The sequence below is a fragment of the Prenolepis imparis genome, unplaced genomic scaffold (genome assembly GCF_030444845.1).
Source record: "Prenolepis imparis isolate NDT839.2.m4 unplaced genomic scaffold, iyPreImpa1.0 SCAF_3, whole genome shotgun sequence".
Taxonomy (NCBI): Eukaryota; Metazoa; Arthropoda; class Insecta; order Hymenoptera; family Formicidae; genus Prenolepis; species Prenolepis imparis.
Genome location: NW_028141161.1, coordinates 7,520,776 through 7,539,990, shown reverse-complemented (window position 1 = coordinate 7,539,990; position 19,215 = coordinate 7,520,776). Strand labels below are relative to the sequence as shown.

At 37.2% G+C, this 19,215-nt stretch overlaps 1 protein-coding gene across 4 annotated transcripts in view; it reads left to right on the top strand.

Moving 5' to 3' along the window:
- The window catches only part of LOC145934366 (kin of IRRE-like protein 1), a 506,904-nt gene that overhangs the window by 369,839 nt on the left and 117,850 nt on the right, over positions 1–19,215 (top strand). For all 4 annotated transcript variants that reach the window (XM_083034727.1, XM_083034729.1, XM_083034728.1 and 1 more), the window contains one exon: positions 5,149–5,360. In XM_083034727.1, the coding sequence (XP_082890853.1) occupies positions 5,149–5,360 (212 nt within the window). The remainder of the gene's footprint in view (positions 1–5,148; positions 5,361–19,215) is intronic.

The following is a 19,215-nucleotide window of genomic DNA, read 5'->3' as shown; positions in this document are numbered from 1 at the left end:
TTCGATGCTGCGATTCGACTGCGCGTTCTCAATCCGAATTATATTACATAGATCGATGAGAAAAACCGAATGCTAAAGCTAAAATATAGATTAATTATTTATTAAATTATTAATCGCAGAATCGAATATTGAACAATAAGCTCCGCGATACATCAATCGTCTAATAAATAATTAATCTCTACACTTTAAAATACTTGTGTATTTATGTATATGTCATAGTACATAAAATATTTCGACAATACGTAGAGTCACAAAAATATTTCATCCGATTATTTATCGTTCGACTTTTCGACGATTTAAATATAATTCGAATTGAGACCGCGCAGTAAAACAATTGAATTAAAGGATCGAGTAATTAAATTAAGGATAAGCTTCGCGATACCTTAATCGTCGAATAAATAATATTGATCTCTATACTTTAAAATACTTGCATAATCGAATATTCCGCGTCTATACGTATAATTATGTGCATTGTGAAATATATAATTGCAGTTACATTGAATCTGATCTTTTGTCGAGAGGAAATATCCTCTTATTAAATAATTACAATATCATGTAATGTTATTCATCGCAGCGATGCGGTGTTTCATGACGATATAAGTAAAACCTTCTCTCGCTCTCGGCTTGTGAATACAGATTGACAATAATAATAACAACTCTCTCTTCTCTTCCGCGCTGATCGCAAATTTCGTGTAAAGCATACTATCGCCATTTTCGTTAATAAAATACGGTAATTTCGCTAGCGGGAGCTTTTGACATTGCATTTACGTCAAACGAAACCCGATATACCGAGGCCGCCGCGGGGAAATATTTTACGTTTCCATTAATATATAGTTACTATATTACGCGAGCATATAATTGCAGTTAATGTCAAACGGGAATCGCTGAACGTGCTCTCTCGTATAAAATCTCATTTCGGAATTATTGCGAAACAGACGAAGAGCCAGGGGTTGCAAAAATCAACTCTATACGGAACATTTTCTCTTTATCCTCTCAATTTTATTTCATTTGCAGTTGCTTCCTCTGATTTCCTGTCATTTCGCAAAATTTATTTCGTGCACCGTTATTGTATCGTTATTACACGGTTTTGCAGAGAAGGAAACAAAAATCTTTTTGCCATTTATATAGGGTGATTCTAAATAAGATTCTAAATAAGAAAAATTTTAGATGATTCTTTGTCAAAATTTAAGAGAGGTTTTTCATATTAACATATACTCCTATCCCTTCCTGAGAAGTTACTTTTCCAAAGGGGAGATGAAAATTAGATTTTTATTTTTTTCTCAAATTTTGGACAAGTTAAAAAAATGAAATTTATAGACATTTTCTACTGGGTAAAAAGGATATTTATTAATATTGTTTTTAATCCTCTCGTTATATATGAAACTAGTAACCCCCATTCAATGAAACTAAGTAACTCCTATTCAATTTTTTATTAGAACTTTTTAACGGGTCCGAAGGTGATCATCTAAAAAAATGCGTTAGAAAGCTTGATTTTTTATAAACTTTTTAATTTGTTTTATTTATTTTTTTTTTTGTAAAATTAAGAAAAAAATTAAAATACATTATCATACACAGCACGGTTAAATAACATAGATTTCGAGTTACGAGAAGTTGAATTTTAGAATAAAAAAGCAAACAAAACAAAATTACAATAAATGTTAGGAAAAAATGGAACAAAAATAAAATTTGAGAAAAAAATGAAAACCTAATTTTCACCTCTCTCTTTGGAAGAACGTAATTCTTCAGGGAGAAATATAGGAATATGTTTATATGAAAGACTCCTTAATTTTCAACAAAGAATCAGCTCCTAAAATTTTTCGCACTTATTTAGAATCATTTTCTGTATATCTGGGATATACAGAACGATTCTAAATAATATAAGAAACATTGCTAGAGACTCACAGTTATTGGAATTTTATTCAACCGTCTGTAATTCACCCCCTTAATTTCGCGAGCGTTAAACCGTAATATAACGTAATATAACGTAAATAGCGTAGATTACGCCGATCGCGGCGGCTTGATTATATTTTCCAATTATCCATTGTAATCAGCCGGGGCGCCGCGGATTCGCGATTCGATCGGCGCCGATCGACCGTCCCCTTTCTTTTTTATTATTTTTCTTTGACTATGCTCGCGCGATATCTACGCGATATCGATGAAACGGAAATGAGTGGTGTCCGTTCAAAATATCGGATAACGCGCGGCGCTGCGATTTAATTGCGTTATCGCCGGACTACCTGCGTGCCATTCCCTGCGTGCACGATAATTATTCCATCGATTTGAAATAATTATATCGAACTCGTAAGCGGGTAATAGTCGATATTACTACCGCGCTTCGATGCGGCTGTTCAATGAATTGCAACGCGAAATTTTTTTCCACGCGCCACGCTTTTAAACGAGCCCTCCCTTTATTTAGCGTGCGATACTGTATATTTTCCGCCTCGCGCTCAGCGAGAGATCTCGTCGCGTGGGGCTCGAATTTTCACTAGCCGGAATGTGCGATCGTTTTCTTTATGTATCGGAAAATTCCTGATAATTTTCTTATATTTGAACGAAAAAAGATTTCGGATCACAATAGTGCGAACTTGAATAGAACGTTGACTTGAAAATGAAGAATCTATATCGTTATATAATGTAAGAAAAACAATGCATAGAAATTTTAACATATATAATTTAAATACAATATACTTTTATATATAAAATTTTTTATAATTAAATATATAAAAATATCTCGTAAAATATAATTCACTTTTTGACCATCCTACTCTTATAACTTTTTATGCAGAATATTATGAGGAATTGATTTATATAAAAAAAGATGTGATGATTCTCTATTTAAAAAATTCAAAGTTTTACATTGACTTTTTTATGAAAACAATTTTTTTTCAAAACTGTATTTTGTATAAATTTTTTTTAAATTGTCGAAAACGTATCTAAAAAATCGTGCGACGTTATGCTGAACATTCTGCATGTAATATAAATATTAAAATTGAATAATAAAATATATATAACTATTAATATAATATAGGTGCAATATATTTTTTTATAAATAAATATATATTACAAATTAAATTGAGTAGTAAAAGATGTATGAATATAAATGTAACGTAAATACAATATATTTTATATAATGTATTAGAATAACACAAGCGCGCGCCATTCCTCAATTTTATATAAAAAAGAATGATATTTTTATATAAAGTCTGTTTAAACTTGATTAATATTTTTTGATAGAAATCAGCTAATTAAAGCGTTAATTTGCTAATTAAATTTTGAAATAAAAATATGTTATAAAAATTAAAATAGTAATGTTGTAAATAATATGTTATAATACTTTAAACTCGAATAATATTTTTTGACAGAAGTCAGCTGATAACTGTCAAAAATATTAATCGAGTTTAAAGAATTATGACATATTATTTAAAACATATTATTATTTTAATTTTTATATCATATTATTATTTTAAAAATTAATTAGCAAATTAACTCTTTAATCAGCTGATTTCTGTCAAAAAATATTAATAAGGTGTTAATTTGTTTATTAAATTTTAAAATAAAAATATGTTATAAAAATTAAAATAATAAACTTTGCTTGAGTGTTATCTTAAATCTTCTCCCACGTTAAAATAATTTTAACGTTTCTTGAAAGTGATCTTCATTGATCTTTACGGTCCTTGTATCGCTAGCCTAAGTAGTAACCTCAGAGATTGGTCAGCCTAATCTACGTGGGTAGAAATACGCGAATACATTGAGAGTAACCGCGAGGCAGAGACGCACGTGAAAATATTATTAAAAAAGAACGAAATATATAAAATAATTTTTATTGATCTCTACGGTCCTTGTATCGCGAGCCTAAGTAGTAAGCCCGGAGATTGGTCAGCCTAATACGTTGAGAACAGCCGCGAGGCGGAGACACGAGACACGTGTGAAATATTATTTAAAAAAAGGAAATATGTATATACAAAATGATTTTTATTGATCTTTACGATCTTTGTATCGCAAACCTAAGTAGTAAGGTATATCCTTTAAATAATATGTTATAATGTCTTAAATTCGATTAATATTTTTGACAGTTATCAGCTGATTTCTGTCAAAAAATATTAATCGTAGATAAGGCATTATAACATATTATTTACATCATATTACTATTTAAAATTTTATAATCTATTATTATTTTAAAATGTAATTAGCAAATTAACGCTTTATTAATATTTTTTATAGAAATCAGCTTATTAAAGTGTTAATTTACTAATTAAATTTTAAAATAATAATATGTTATCATTCTTTTTAATATAAAATTGAGGAATGGCGCACGCGTGTTGTTCTAGTCCCTTTCTAAAAGGCATATGTTAAGTCGATTCTCGCAAGTATTGTTGCCTCTTTTTTACGATGTTGATTAGCTGTTTCGATTTGCGTTGTGCGTTATATTCATAGCATCGAGAGGCTGTCTTCGCGAGGGTTAGCAGTTTGACAGTTTGTCCAAAATAAAATAAAATAAAATAATAATATGCTTTAAATAATATGTTTTAATACTTTAAATTCGATTAATATGTTTGACAGTTATCAGCTGATTTCTGTCAAAAAATATTAATCGCGAACAAAGTATATATTATAACATCTTATACTATTTACAATTACAACATATTATTATAATTAAAATAATAATATTTTGTAAGTAATATAATATGTTATAATACTTTATCCGCGATTAATATTTTTTGACAGAAATCATCTGAAAACTCGTTGAATCGTTTAAAGCATTATAATATATTATTTAAAACATAATATATTATTCTATTTAATTTTATTTTGGACAAACTGTCAAACTGCTAACCCTCGCGATGACAGCTGCTCGATGCTATGAATATAACACACAACTCGAATTGAAAGCCAATCAGTATCGCGGAAAAACGATAACAATGTTAATAACTTGCCTTTTTTATAAAGGGATTATATAAATAAAAAATATATGTATAAAAAATAAATATAAATAACATAGACAAATAAAATTGACTAATAAAATGTAAAAGACTAAGCTTTCAAATTGAAAATTTACTCAAAGAAAAAATATTGTGCTTGTCACACATGACTACATTTTAAGATTGATGTTCAAAAGTCTCTAACGAGATCTCTTCCCTCTCGTTACAGGATTGACGCGCGGGATAAACCGGTGACGAAGGCGCAACATTCATCGGACGCCGGCGTTTTCGGGCCACGGGCCTTTTTCCGAACCACTTTCCCGAGCCCGGCGGTTCTGGTGATCGACGATATAAAGCGGCACGACGCGGCGACATACCGATGCAGAGTGGATTTCCGGAAGGGTCAGACGCGCAGCTTCCGATACAATTTGACCGTGATCGGTGAGTACCAGCGACCTCAAAAAAATTTCATCTATCATCGTGATTCTCGATTCGCTGCGTTCTCGCGCGTATGTTCGTACAACTGGACATATTTATAATTTCTCTTTATAAACGATAGTCCGGTTGCGCCATATTTTCGGTTTCACGTGTGTTTTTCTATATTTTATTCATCAGGCTTTCTTTCATAGAATTTTTTAAATAAAATCACTAACAATTAAAAATAGTAAATTAAGCTCGCAATTATTTTGCGAGGTTTACTTTGATCGACGAGTTTTATTTGGCTATATAATTTTCTGTTCAACTTATTTTCAGTTTTAAATTCGTTTTGCTCCTATTTTTAAATATCGCGTTTTCATCAATTGTATTTTATATTTTTCAATAGATTTTTGCGCAATACAAAAACAAGATACATCTCATTGAAAGCTTACAAAAATATATAAATGCATTCATTTTTAAACATATGTGCAAAAAAACCGAAAGCTACAAAAACCGAGTGCAATAATAAAGTTAAAAATGTGAAGTTGTATGTATAAAACAAAAGGTTTCAAACAAACGAAACTTTTATAGAAACTTATATATCCGATAAATCGTTGCATACAGTATCAATCGTAAACAAAATAAATAATACAACTGATGGCGGAGCAGTAACGACATTTGCGCGAAAAGCAGATCATCCCTCTCTTCTTTAATTCGAGAGAAGATCGCGGCAGACTAATTTACCGCTCTAAAGAGGAACCTTAAAATGCGCGTTGTACACTCTCTCTCTCTCTCTCTCTCTCTCTCTCTCTCTCTCTCTCTCTCTCTCTCTCTCGCGAACATTGAATGGAAAGGGCGAGAACCGGGAAAGGCAAAGAGAGAAATGGCGGGTTTCGCGCTCTCGAGAAATCGATCAAGCTCGAAGAAACGATTCGCAGCGATGAGATCGAACGCACGACACGAAGAGTATTAAAGGGTCGCTATTTCGCGGGAGGCAAAAGGGGGTGGAAGAAGGGGGGAAGACATGTTATCCGATCGATCTCTCGTTCTCTCGAGTCTCGAACTTGCGACCGAGGGCCGCGTCTACCTATTTAAACACACACATACACGTTCGCATTTTCGCAGACACGTACTCGTCTTTCGCAAAACTCCGCTAAAAGTGCGACTCCGAAGGGGGGGAGGAGAGTGCACGTCTGATCAAACAAACAAACGCTACGATCGTTGAAAAATGCATGAGCCAATCGCGAACGCGTCTCGGTTTCGCGCGCGCATGACATTTCACGCCACGTGGTCACCAAACGTCATCTTCCTCGAGCGCTCCCTTAACGATGGATCGGCGAGATACGATCGTATTTCGACTTCCGGAGGGATAAGAAGGGCAAGACTGTCAAAAAATGATTTTACTACCACCCTCCAGCCTTTTTGCGGCTTAGAGTAATATCCGGGGGACGCGTTTTCTTTACACAACCCCCCAGAGATGTGTGCGTGCGGATACGGAGTATCTGCGCCGCGCAAGTTGATGAGAAAATACACGTCTCGTACACGCGAGAAGGTGTAACTTTCACGGGAAGCCCCGTTCAAAGCGGGCGGAGTACGTTCGAATCTAGGGATAGCTCGCGGCGAGAATATAACCCGAGAAATCCTGCTCCCGATCCTTTCGATACCGGAATCCGTCTTTTGCGCCGATCCCGCGTCTCTCCTCGCCGTCGTCCGGAGGTTGAAGAGTAAAATGGTGAAGGGGAGAGAGGGTGTGTTGGAGAAGGAAAGAGATGTTGAGGAGAAAAAAGGGAGAGAGAGACAGAGAGAAAGATGGTGAGAGTGTAAGTGTCGCAGTGCAGATTCCGGGAAGACCCGACGAGCGGCGTAGAATTTTTCTCCACTGATCCCTCGGGCGATCTAACCCTTTCTAGTAATAGCCGGGTTGGGTGCACCCTAGTGTTTCCGAAATGTTCAACTTGAAACACTTCATATACTATATATATATATATATATATATATATATATATATATATCGAATATCCATATAAGACGAACAAATACGGAATATCCTAGAATAAACGGACGTATATTTTTATCGATAGATACCTTCCTCCGCGAATGGGAAAAATCCATTTCTCTCTTTAATAAAAATAAATCTAGAGGAAATCGGCTCTCCCAAAGTTTCCATTATTTTTATACGTAATTAATTCTTTATGCTAAATATTTCATTTCAATCGAATTGCGAAATCTCTCGAATCGATCGAGAGAAAAATATATACAGGGTGTTTCTTAAACATATGTGAAAAATACAAGGGATGATTTCTGAGGTCATTTTATGAAAATTTATACCTCTGATAATTTTTCGAAAATTGCTTTGTTTTGAAGATACAAGGCGATAAAAATTACAAGAAATATAATATTTTTATTATATTTTTTAATACAATATTTTCTGGCAACATTGATAACGACAATAAAGAAGTTGTTTGAACACTACATTAATAACTTTTACAGATATTAATTATTTTCTTATAAATTTTTATCGCCTTGTATCTTCAAAACAAAACAATTTTCAAAAAATCATCAAAGATATAAATTTATTAATAAAATAACCCAAGAAATCATCCCTTAAATTTTTGACATATGTTTAAGAAACACCCTATATATATATATATATATATATATATATCTCCCATTACGAAATAAAAACTTCCTCGTACAGGATACGTCCTGTGTATCTCGCGATTTCATGGCTTTAATAAAGCGTCGCGCTGACGGGCAATCCATTTTCCGACCACCTTGGCCCTGCTTTTTGCTTGCCCTCGACGACACGTGCTTGCCCTCGACACACGTATCCTCCGAATGCTCTCCTGGAATCTGCCTTGCAAGGGGACCCCCGTCCAATTCAAACGTACTCGCGGTATTCCAAAAAGTAACGAACGAAATTGGCCCCCGCGGGTGCGGTATCAAACCTCACAGAGGACAAGGTATTTTCATCAGAGAAGATTGGTTCCCGAGAGTTTCTAGATTGCATCTCTCTCTTTCTCTCTCTCTTCTTCCCTCTAGGTCCGACTTTCCTGGGTTATTCCGGCAACGACCTACCCCCTATCTACGTTAGAGCGATGCAATGTCCGAGCTCGTCTCTTTCTCTTTATCTCTTCCCCTCGCATATTGCGGCTGAGAGAAAGAGAGAGAGAGAGAGAAATACGTATCTAAGCTCTTCGACGTTTAACTTTGCATGAACGCGACTCACCGCAGTTGGACAAATCTCGACGTGTGGCTCCTGTTATTTTCTCCACTCTTTATTCGTCCGCTTAAATCCGAGAGAGACTTTCTTTTTTATCGATAACACGATCAACTCGCATCGTATTACAACATGTTTATTGAAAGATCATAATATACGTTCTACTCAATTTAGGAAATTAACGGGCAGATAATTAAGTACACGTCAATTTCCGACAGCATTGCAACAAGTATCCTTATTTAAAATTCAAGCACGTAATCATCGGAATATTAATTTAGCGGTAATTATGCGAGAAGTATATTACAATCGGCCGCGCGGCTTCTCTCGTTACAATACATAAGGAACGAAAGGGTGATTATGTAACATATATATTATATACCTATATGATAGAGTACACCCGTAAGTTGTGGCAGGCACAATGGCGATATATTAGCACACATACAGCTAACGCGCGTGAAGCGCCGTCTTATAGATTACGCTAATGCGCCGGTATTGTTACACCAGCGTGTTACAGCGCACTGTATACGTGCGTATGTGTGTGCCTGTGTATCTGCAGTATATACGGGCACGATATTATTATCCATCGTAATCGCGTAAGTATATTACGCGCCGACGCGAAGCATAATACAGTTTCGCGAACATCCTTTGAAATGTGTGTCGTTGCTCCGGAGCGGTTTCGCGAGAAACCCAGTTTCACTTCCAAAATACTGACGCTTTAAGCACGGAGAAGCTGTGTGTGTGTGTGTGTGTGTGTGAGAGCATTTATGGTAAAATCATCTCTCCTAATGGTGGATTTCAAAAGGAAAATTTCAGAGTGTCTCCCTCCTCTATCTCTATTTTTTTTCTCTTCTTTTTTTCAAATTTTATTTCTTCCTTTGAGTCGCCGAGTGCTCTTACACGTAATTAATTTCCTTCTCTTTCTTTCTTCTCTTCTTTTCTTTCGAAAAAAAATTTTTTTTTTTTTTTTTGAGTCGTTGATTGTTCTTATGCGTAATTATCTATATCTATCTATCTATATTTTTTCTCTCCTTTTTTTCGAATTTTATATTTCCTTCGAATTACCGATTACTCTTAATTATTCTCCTCCACTTCTCTTTTTTTCTATGTCCTTTTTTTCCTTTTTTTCAAATTTTACTTTTCCTTTGAGGCACCGATTGCTCTTATACGTAATTATCCTCTCTCTCTTTCTCTGTAAGAAGATGGGGCGGCAACATTCTTGAAGTGAGCGAGCTCGTACGAGGGTGAAAAGAAGGATAGCGCAGATTAGAGGAACGAGAATTAGAATTTCAGAAATCCACGCCGGAACTTTCCGCGTTAGTTCAAGGCAAACTCCCTCGGCGAATGGGGTGCAAAAAGGAGATGGGGAGGGGGCAGAAGTACGAATGGACAAACCCCCGTCGTTAAGTCTTCCCTTAATTAACCTAACCTTTTCCCTCTCTCATTCACTGCCTCTCTCCTTCTTCTTCGCAACTCTGCGTTTCCTCTCTCTTTCGTTCTTATGTGTTCTCGTCTCTCTATAGCCTCTACTATTATAAAGCCGGAGGAAAATTTTTCTCAAGGCAAAGGGAAAAGAGGGGACACAGGGCGCCGGCGTCCCAGATCGATGCCTTCGCCTTCTTCGCTAGTTGAAATAATATCGGGAGACACTCGAGCGAGGATAATGCGAGTCGAAATTAAGCTCGAAATAATAATATAAAGCGTCTTTGTCACCGGCGCGGAATTTACACGTCTCTCCTCTCTCCGGAATAATTCGAGACGGACGGGGGATTATCGGGCGGAGAGAGAGTCGGTCGTGGAAGGAATCTGGATTTGAGTTTGAGTACTTTTCTGCCGAGAATTTAATCTCTCTCTGTCTCGGCTATAATAAAATACGTTTCTCCTCTCATATTCGTTAAATAATACGCTTCGATAGCATTTTCCATCGATAATAACGCGTAACGTCAGCGCAATATGACATCTCCGCTTATTTTCGATATAAATACACGACATTGAAAGAGAGATAGAGAAAGAAAGAGTAATCGATACAGATCGGCTTTTCAGATGGCCTGGTATCTCTAGCGCGAAATGAAAAAGAGAGTTTGCCGCGCGAACGTAAATCCTTGCACGAGAGAGATCTATTTAAAGTTGCAAAACGCCGAGTCGCAATTTGTGTCGCGGAAAAGAATGCCAAGGCACTCTCGTAAAATCGCCCGAAAACTCGCGACATTGTAACCGGAGTTACTCGACGCGAAAGAGAAAAGTTTCACGGTTCGTGACACACAAGAGCACCCTTGCACGAAGAGAGAGAGAGAGAGAAAGAAAGAGGGAATTGAGAATTAAACGCCAATAACGACATCTCGATTGATAATCCGATTCGCGGGGGTTGAACAAAAGAGGGTTGCGACTCCCCGAAGGTATACAAATGATGACAGCGATGACGTAACACTTTGACGCGGACGAAGACCGACGAAAAATTCAACTTCCTCGTCTCTTCAACAAAAGGGGTTCCACCTTTGCCAAGTAGAAATTTGTTCCACCCTTTTAAGCGAGCGCGCCTGCGCGCACACACACACACACACACACACACAATATACAGGGTGTTTCAAAAGTGGAGGTGATTGGGGACCCAAAACAAGAAGAAAAGTTGATATGAACATAGATCCGGAAATGCACTTTTATGTTAAAATTTCAAATTGCTTTACTTTCGAGTTTTTTTCGTCAAAATTGAAAGAAGTGATGGTTTTTATAAGTTTTGTAACATGATTATAACATACTAAAGTCAATAATAAAAATTGCGAGCTGATTTAGCACAACCTGGGATGCAACTTGTGGAGGTAGCTCGCATAACATGCCTTGATCTCTGATTATTGACTTCGTTATATTATAATTATGTTAATTATGTTACAAAACTTATAAAAACCATCTTTTCTTTCAATTTTGACAAAAAAAACTCTTGAAATTTCAACATAAAACTGGCTGAAAATCAATGCATTTTCGGATGAAAGTAACTCTTTTTCTTGGGTCTCCAATCACCTGCCGAGCGATTGGCCTCCACTTTTGAAACATCCTGTATACATATACACACATGTACGTGCGATGAACAATGAGGGGGTTTGTATATCGAGGTCGGCAACCCTTTTTCCAGCCGGGGCAGGTATACGAGCTATATTCTCCTTCGCGTCGACTAATGGGGTATAAGTGGAACCCCTGCGTGCGCGAGAGAGAGAAAGAGAGAGGAATGAAAAAAAGTAGCCTATTCGCGGTCGCATGGCACCGCATAATCAAAATCCTTTGATGACGAGGCTAATTAACTGTCCCTCTATCGTCCTTTCATTCCCGTATTCTTTTCGCGCAAATTGAATCGCGGTAAGTAGAAGTCTATCGTTCCATCGACTACTTTCGATACGGTTTCTGTCTCTCGTTTAGTGAACATCCGGAACATCAGGTCGATTCCTGAAAAGTTCCGCTACCTTCTGAACTCTTATCTGTTTTTTTCTAAACGAGCATCTAATTGGTTTTCGATTAATTCGATTGCATTGCCTCGTCGCGCGTTGTATAAAAATTCAAAGTGCAACGCGAGTCTTCTGACTATAATTTTTTGACATATCGACAACAATTGTTTACTAATTCTTGGACCATTAATTAACTGATTTTTGATGCATTATTTATTTTAATTAATGAGATGTCAATTGACGTCTCATATTTGCTTGGGGCATAAAATATCATGATCTCTGTTCTTGTCGCCGCAACAAGGGCACGAATTGTAAGATCTCTCCGGCAAAGTACTACTTCCCGCGATAACAAATCGACCGCGATATTTCACTTGATAATAAGTAGCAAACTGACCGCAAGCCAGAAGGGATTCGTGGGATGGGGGGCGAGAGGGAGAGGGAGGAAAGAACCCGCGGAATGCCGGAATGCGGCCGGTGAGGAAAGGGAGGGATAAAAAGAGGGTAAAAGGAGGGCAAGAGAGGAAAGAAAGAGAGAGAGAGAGAGAGGGAAGGATTGGCAAACGGGATCCGAGATCGGAAAAACGGTCCGCGAAGTCGCATGAATTTATGGGGAACATAAATTCCAAGTTGCCAAGGTACGCTAGCGCGTACCACGATTTTCCGAGAGGCCTTTGCGGACGTCGGCAAAGCCTCTTCGAGACCCCTTTTCGCAACCCAGACCTTTCCGACAAAATTGGAAGAGACGATTTCTCCTCCTCCCATTCGCGACGGGATCTCGAGACGATCGTGAGACCATAACAGTTTGACATAGCAGTTCGCGCAGAAGGGAAGATCGCCGACGTTTGCGGATTTAACCCTTCTGTCAACAGTGTGCATAATTTTTCACCGTCCGGATACCCGGATGTCAACCGCGTGCTTTCGACACATTACATTGTGACAATTTCTTTTAACTGCTGGGCATCGAATTTTTTTCGACTCATTATATTTTTGAAGGTTTCCGAATATAAAGATTATTTGTATTTTAATAATAAATTGAAAAGGCTCCGATATTTAAATACAAAATTAGATTTGAAAAGGGTTAATAAGAGTCTTTAGCAAGCTGTCTCAGAAAATAAATTTGTTTATCGATTTTGTATATCACAAAGATTAGGACATACAAGACGCTCGAATTTTTCTGACAAGAAAACCTCGCAAACTCGAAAATTATTTTTTCACAATTTTATTAATAGTGTTGTTTCCATAAAAATTTATCGAATACTTTTCGAGATATATCGAGAAAAGCAAAAAGCCGCTCTATGTGATGATTTCATCTCTTTAAATTATTTTTCTGTCGCAACTAAAAATTTCTAAATTCATCTATTTATCCATCCTACATGTATGTTTTCATAAAAATCACAATTTTCAGACTTAGGTAGTTCTCTTGCTAATCAATTTGCTGAGGATGGTCCAAGGAAATTAAGAACTGAAATATTCCAATTAATTAGAGAAGAATTAAAAAACAAATTTATTGCATCTAATATCTGCGCCTGGCTCTTATTAGCCCTTTTCATACTCGCCTTTGTATTTTATTTCGGGCGGAGAAAAATTCCGACACATTTTTCACATTTAAAGTTCCTTCGGATTACCCGGACACAACCATTCATTGACAAAAGGGTCAAATGTGCGATCTTCCGAACGATGTAAAATTCATGTGATCCGTCTCTCCGCGATGGGAATATTTCTTGGCAAAATTGCCGAGAATTTTTCGTTAGAAAACAGGCGAGCGTTAGAAAAATAACGTCGCGCATCGCCGTTTTGTCGAGAATTTAATACGGCAAAATGAACCAGGCGCGCGCGTGCGACCCGAATGAAATCTGGAAGACCGACGATCTTTCATTAAAACGACTTTGGCGTCGCGACAAAACATACCCGGCATACACACGCTACTAACACGTAATGGAAAGTGATTGATGGTCTTTTATTAAAGCATCTTGTGCGCGAGCGCGACCGCGTTACCTTCCTAAAAGAGTATTTTACCACCGTAATAGAAGATACTGTCTCTCTTTCTCTCCAACACGAGAGAAAGAGATGCAGATACCCGGGGAACGGGCAATTAATTTTTAATAATGCGACGATTTCTCGCGTGTATGTGGGATTTCGAAAACGTTGCAATAGAACAGGCATGTCAAACTCGTTTTGCATTACGGGCCACATGATCTATTTTGTATTAAGCTGAGGGCCGCATGTTTTCAATGTTCCTAGAATAAATAAAATACGATTTTTTAAATTATTATATTTAGTATATTCAATGAATATTTTACATAGTCGCTTTATATTTATATCTTATGTTACTTTTTAAAATAAAAATATTTTACGATTTTTTAAATAAAAAAACAAAAATAGAAACTATAATAAAAAATATTTTACTTTTTTTTATAAAAAACAAAAATAGAAACTATAATGAAAAATAAACAAAATCACAATTTAATATTATTTTTTAGAAGATATTTGACATCGTTTTTCACAAAACAATTTTTTTGAAAAGATTTTCAAGAAGTTTCGGCGGGCCGCAGTTTTTTTGTTGGCGGGCCGCGTGTTTGACATGCCTGCAATAGAATCTGTTAATCGCAAAATTATTCGCTCAATGTAAATTGGTAGATAATACGTAATCAAGCGAATGAAATTACGGGAAAATAATCCGTCAAATAGAGCAGAAATATCCATACTATATGTATTATATATCCGTGATATTTCTGCCAATAAATCACCCGATATCACATTTCTTTCATCGTAATTGCACGTGGAACGATTGGCCTCATTATTATTTAATCTTATCGTATGATTATATGAACTTTTCCTATATATCTTAATTGCCAGAGGTCTTACAATAAAGTTTATTAATTTTTATATTTTTTACATGTATATATAAAAATCAATAGTATTTAAAAAAATATAAAATTGAAAATATTAAAATCAATGCTTATACAAGAAACAAGATGCGAAGTAAATTTTAGTATCGAGATTAAAAGCTAAATCTCTTTTCGTTTTAAATATTTGTCGAGTCGAAATTTTTCTCCTACTTTCAACTTTAATTTTATTCTCTCTTTGTTGGATTTTAAACGATTTTGATGGACTTAATTTGTATAAGAAAAAATTTATATTAATGATATAATAATACAGTAACATATTAATTTATATTATTTATGTAATTTATATAAGATTGAGCTCCCGCGTTACTTTAAATAAGCAGTAAACGAACACATTTAGAGATTTGAAAAGAGGAGCTCTCGAGAAAAACTGTAGATTAAATCTTTTAAAAAAAATGATCGCTTAAAGTAGACGTTAGATTGAAAAATAAGGTCTATAAGGTAGAGAGGAAAAATTTTCGATGCGCCTTGAATTTCATAAAATCGAATAAATCAAAATCCAGACGGTGTCGGGAATAAAAATGGCTCGAATTGGGCGCGCGAGATTAAAATCGCGTTAATGTATCAAATAGCCACCGTGTAAAACCGACTATCTCTCTCTAGCGGCGACACGAGATCTTCTCCTCGGCAAGCGCGGTCTTGGTTTCGGCTTACTGAACTATGTGTATAGCGACAACAGGGCGTCCCTCTCTCTCTTTCTCTCTTCATCCCTCTCGCTCTCTTCTCTCGTTGTCACCCGCGGCGTGATAAACTGCACCGCGCGCTAACTACGCGAATTATTCCAAGTAGATGCCAGGGACGCGCGGAGTACTTGCTGAAGAAATTTCGCCCCTCTGAGCCCCCGAGTGGAACAAACGCGGATGTGTGCGGACGTGTACGAACACGGGGGAGGATGGGGTTGGATGGGGTGCGGGACATTCCTGGTGCGCTTTCTCTCCCTCTGGCGCGCTACGATGTCGCGTGGCTAACCAAAAACGGCTCCCCGTAATCGCGTTAGTTGCCGGAGGTATCCGAACACCTCGAGTAATATCGTCGCTATCGTTGAATTACGTCATCGTTTGCGGCTGATTCGAACTATCGGCAGAGAGAGAGAGAGAGCTCGAGGGGGGACGGGGGAGAAATGGCGGAGTTTGTGCTCTCAAAGAGGGAGGAAATTTCGTTCTCGCTCTTCGCCGACGATTGTTCAGTTTGTATAATCTGCCATTTTCACCCGTTTCACCCCGGTGTGTTTGGGGAGTTTATTAAATAAATAAAAGGACAACCCGTTTAATCTGCTTAATTATTTAATAACGACGTAACGCAGCGCAAATATTGTGTGCTTTATGCATTTTATTGAAAAACAACGTGACTGTCTCGTAAATAGAAAATTCGAAATATTCAGCGATGCGTTTCGTGATGTTTTAATAATAAAATCCGAAATTCTTGCGGTATCAAAATCATATACGGAATTTTCCGGATAAAAATGGGATACAAATTATACACACTGTGAAATACATTATATTTGCTCTTTTAATTAAATCTCTTAAATAAAAATGACTACATACATAGTAATTTTTTAATTATATCCTTGAATATAAATTTTTTTATTATACATTAATATATTATTCTTTCTTTTAATTAAATTCCTTGAATGAAAATGACTAGTAATTTTTTAATTACTTCCTCGAAAATAAATTTCTTAATTTTATAAATTTCCCTTTCTTTATCAAGGGAATTTATATATGTATATCTCGCGGTATCAAAAGGTTCGACGAAATGTACGACATTCTAAGGGTACGGCATGCTGAGGGGTTAAAGCTCGGAGAGATTCGAGGTATTTTAAAACTTTTGCGCATCTTTCCTTCTCCAACGGGAGAGACTGGTTGCCCCTAGAGAGCAGATTTGAACGCTCCTACCGCAGTCGATCGATCTAATTGTATGTGCACGCGCGTCGACTCGATTCAGATGCAAATTACGGCAAACGAACTCTATTCGACATCGGCGCGAAATTCGCGAGTCGGGCGAAGGAAGGATGTCCCGTCAAGAACGAGAGCGCGGCTCTTCTCCTCCTTCTCGTCCTTCTCCTCCGCAAGGAGTGCTCATTCCGCTTCGCCGTGGCGTAATGTTTCGCAAATATTGGCGTAGAAATCGGCTCCCCTTCGCCTTCCAGATCTTTCCACCACCCATCTTCCTCCCTTCCCCCCCCCCCCCCGTTTCCAGCTGCAGTTGATCTGACTGCAGACGCAGGCCCAAATTGGCTCGATACATCCGACGAACGTGAAGCGAGTACATAACTCTATAAGTACACACAAAATTTTCCTCGCCACGGTATATCCACGGTAGCCCGAAGAGAGACGAATATTTCAGCGAGTCGCTCTACGAGAGACATCCATCCGACACCCCGAGTCGTCGCCGAAGACAGTCCGGAATCTTTATGGCACGTGACGAATTCGCGCGTTTCTTCCTCTTTTTTTCGCCGGGGTAAATTACTATCTCGCGATAAACTGTACGTGTAGAATGGCGAGGTATGTGTTATTGAAACCGGTTGGTTTTACGACGCGATCGGTTTGCGTCAAACCGAACGGTGTAATCGTATGTCACCGTGATAAATTTAGGATAACGCGCCGGCGCGGCGACGGTGCTCTATCGACTTTGCATAAGTGATCGCCAGGCTTTATGTAACGCGCGTATAAATATCCGAAAGTGGTAATTTTTTTTATCGAACGGCTATTATTGGCTGCATCGTTTGTTACGTTCAAATATTTCGCATCATTCTTGAATATAATATTTAATATATTAAAATTTAAATATGTTAACATTTATTTATAATTAATTCTTCTGTCAATGCATAATTTTTTACCCTCATCAATGTACGAGTACCCGGATGCCAATTTTTGACGTTTGTTAATTTCTTTATATCAGCTGATCGAGATCGAACATTATTTCCTTATTATATTTTAAGAGGTTTCCGAATGCAAACAAGATCGACTCTTTGTATTTTTTTCGGACGAAGAAAAGTGATTTGACACATATTTTCAACATTTAGTTATTTTGGGTATCATTTATTAAGGACTAAATATTTCAAATCAATGTAGTAAATTAAAATTTATATATTTAATTAAGATATATCATTTTTGAAATGTAGAAAGTCTCTCTCTCTCTCTCTCTCGAGTCGATCCTATTTTCCTTCTCGCCTGCACGATTTTCTCGCGCAAGGGATGAAAACCACTCACTCGCCTTTAGATTCGCGCGGCGGGCAAATTTAAGGGTGAAATCCCTCCCGACGACCGGCCAGCGGATTTTAATATTTGCCGTCATATCTCAGAGCGAGGCGAACTTTCGACCGGGCTAGCTGACTCTCACTTAAAATCACTTTATACGAATCGCGAGCACTTTTTCATCCGTCGTTTCGTAGACTTCATCCCGACTGGGCTCCATCTACTCCATCGCCTCTCGTTCATTCTCTCTCCTTCTCTCTTTCTCTTACGCTCGCTCGACCCATAATCTATATCTCGTGGATAACTCGCGAAAATCCATTTCGCCGTCGACGACTTCTGAAAACGCCCGCATTATTCTTACCGACCCTCGCCTCTCTTTACATTATCCCGAAGACGTATGGACGTCGGATAACATTTTTCCCCGGAAAAAAAAGAAACGACGTCGCAACCGCTCGCGGTGACATAATGTCTGGCACAGGGTGGAAAAGCATCCATAATACTCTGCGTAAATGAGTCGGTTACCCGCATCATTGATTTTATTAGCGCTTTGTTTACCGTCCGGATGCGGTTATTTTTGAAAACACGCGTGTCTCCAGCGAATCGGAAAATGTTAAGCGGACGGTTAAATGGAAATTTTCGAAAAAAAACAAATCGCTGTATCGATTCGTTTTCACGCTTACGAGAGATGGGAAAGTTTACGCGAGAAATAATTTCGTTAAAAAAAATTGAGACCGAGTCAAACGATCGGTCCAGATATGCAGGGTCTAATAAAAATGTGTAACAAAAAATGTTACAGTCGTGTTCGAGTAAGATGATTACAAAACGTATCATTTAATTTTCAGCAATACAAATCGGTAAGAAATAATTTTTAGATAATTAATTCTCAAGCAAAATGAACAAATCTTTTTCCCCAAAAATTGTCTAAGCAGCACCTGGCAGGACAAAAGGGGACCAATTAAAAGAATCACTTTTGGACATACGTTTATATGAACTTTTTTGCTCATTTCGATGAGTAAAAAAGTTCCTGAAATAGCTGTCCACATTTTTTTGTACGTGGTGTGCTTTATTCGGATCATCTACTCCGTGGGCGCGATCTCGGCGGATGTCTAAAACCAATAAAGACCC